The sequence below is a fragment of the Echinops telfairi genome, unplaced genomic scaffold (genome assembly GCF_000313985.2).
Source record: "Echinops telfairi isolate 266 unplaced genomic scaffold, ASM31398v2 ScPeMD7_7400;HRSCAF=8409, whole genome shotgun sequence".
NCBI classification, from domain to species: Eukaryota; Metazoa; Chordata; class Mammalia; order Afrosoricida; family Tenrecidae; genus Echinops; species Echinops telfairi.
The window spans coordinates 54718932-54720240 of NW_022111300.1; the positions used below are offsets into that span (position 1 = coordinate 54718932).

The 1309-nt window shown below is 49.7% G+C and overlaps 1 protein-coding gene across 1 annotated transcript in view; it reads right to left on the reverse strand.

The window, feature by feature from the left end:
* Window positions 1–1309, reverse strand: part of RTTN (rotatin) — a 96729-nt gene that overhangs the window by 6528 nt on the left and 88892 nt on the right. The window contains exon 40 of the mRNA XM_045296076.1: window positions 834–954. Within this exon, the coding sequence (XP_045152011.1) occupies window positions 834–954 (121 nt within the window). The remainder of the gene's footprint in view (window positions 1–833; window positions 955–1309) is intronic.

Sequence of the window (1309 nt, forward strand, 5' to 3'; positions counted from 1 at the left end):
TAGAAAGCGGCCTTTCCCAAGAATGGAGTTTGTTAGCTAGCTCCCTCAGTAGCTTCTCTCATATAGGGGATTCAGAGAGTACATGGGAAAATCCCATTACCTTTTCATTTCATTTTCCACGAACTTTTTGAAGCTCCCTCAGACTGGTGAAATCGCAGCCAAAAGGCTCAGGAGAGACAAGGCCCATGGATGCAGAAGGGAAGGGTGAGGCACTGGGAGCTGGGAGAGAACAGCGGATCCGCCCTGCACCCTGTCGGTGCTGTGGGATGAGAGGGTGGCACCGGCATCCAAGGTAGTTGTCGAGTAGAGCTAATATTCTTGGGATGTGTGATGCACAGCCACTAGATAATGTCTGATGAAGCTCGAGATGACGTGTCAATTGGTCTGCTCCAAAGAAGCCCCAGAGGTAGTGGGTAGGCCCTCGGTTAGTAACCAAAAGGTCAGCGGTTCAAACTCACGAGGGGTCCACCCGAGAAAGATGTGGCACTTTACTCTCAAAGATGTGCAGCCTTGGAAATCCTCTGGGACAGGTCTACTCTGTCCTGCGGGTCACTATGAGCAGGAGGCAGCTTGACGGCAGTGGGTTTGACTTGGGTTTTAAAGATAATACAGTACCTCCCACTCAAGTGAGAACTAAATCAGCCCACCCCACCCCACTCCTATTAAAAACAAGGCAGCAAACAATAAAACCCTCCACCAAATCGGCCAGGGTAGAAATCTCCTTATCGTATCTGAGTATATCTTTCTTCTGATTTAGACACTCACAACGGCCGCCGGCGGGGGCCACAGAGAGAGCCCTGGAGCAGTGGTCTCTCCACCTTCCGCTCCCTCACCCCACCAAGTCTGACTCAGTTACCTTTTTCCTCAGGGCTGCTTTCGCAGGCCGCAGGGAATCGAGGTTCAACTGTGCACCAATGTGCTTCATCTGCTCCACGCAGGTGTCGACGAGATCAGCTGAAGGACACACGTCTAACAGTCAGAGGGGAGGCATCTCCAACAGTCACATCAAAACGTCGCAATCAGCCTCACAACACTTTTTACTGCTCAGCAACTACACTTTCTTTTCAGTGGGAGATTAAAGGATCAGAGGGGGAAGAAGATGCCGAAAAAAGCAGGAAGAGAACCAACATGCTAAAGTCTATTTGTTTCCAAAATTCCAAGTAAGCTATCCCCAAACCTAATTCATACTGTAGGCACACATTATGTGCTTTGGTAGCAAATCACAACGGAAATAAATGGCCTTCATGATGCCACCACGTGCTCTCAGCTCCAACATCTGTGTACCCAGATGTCCACATGAAGAACGACA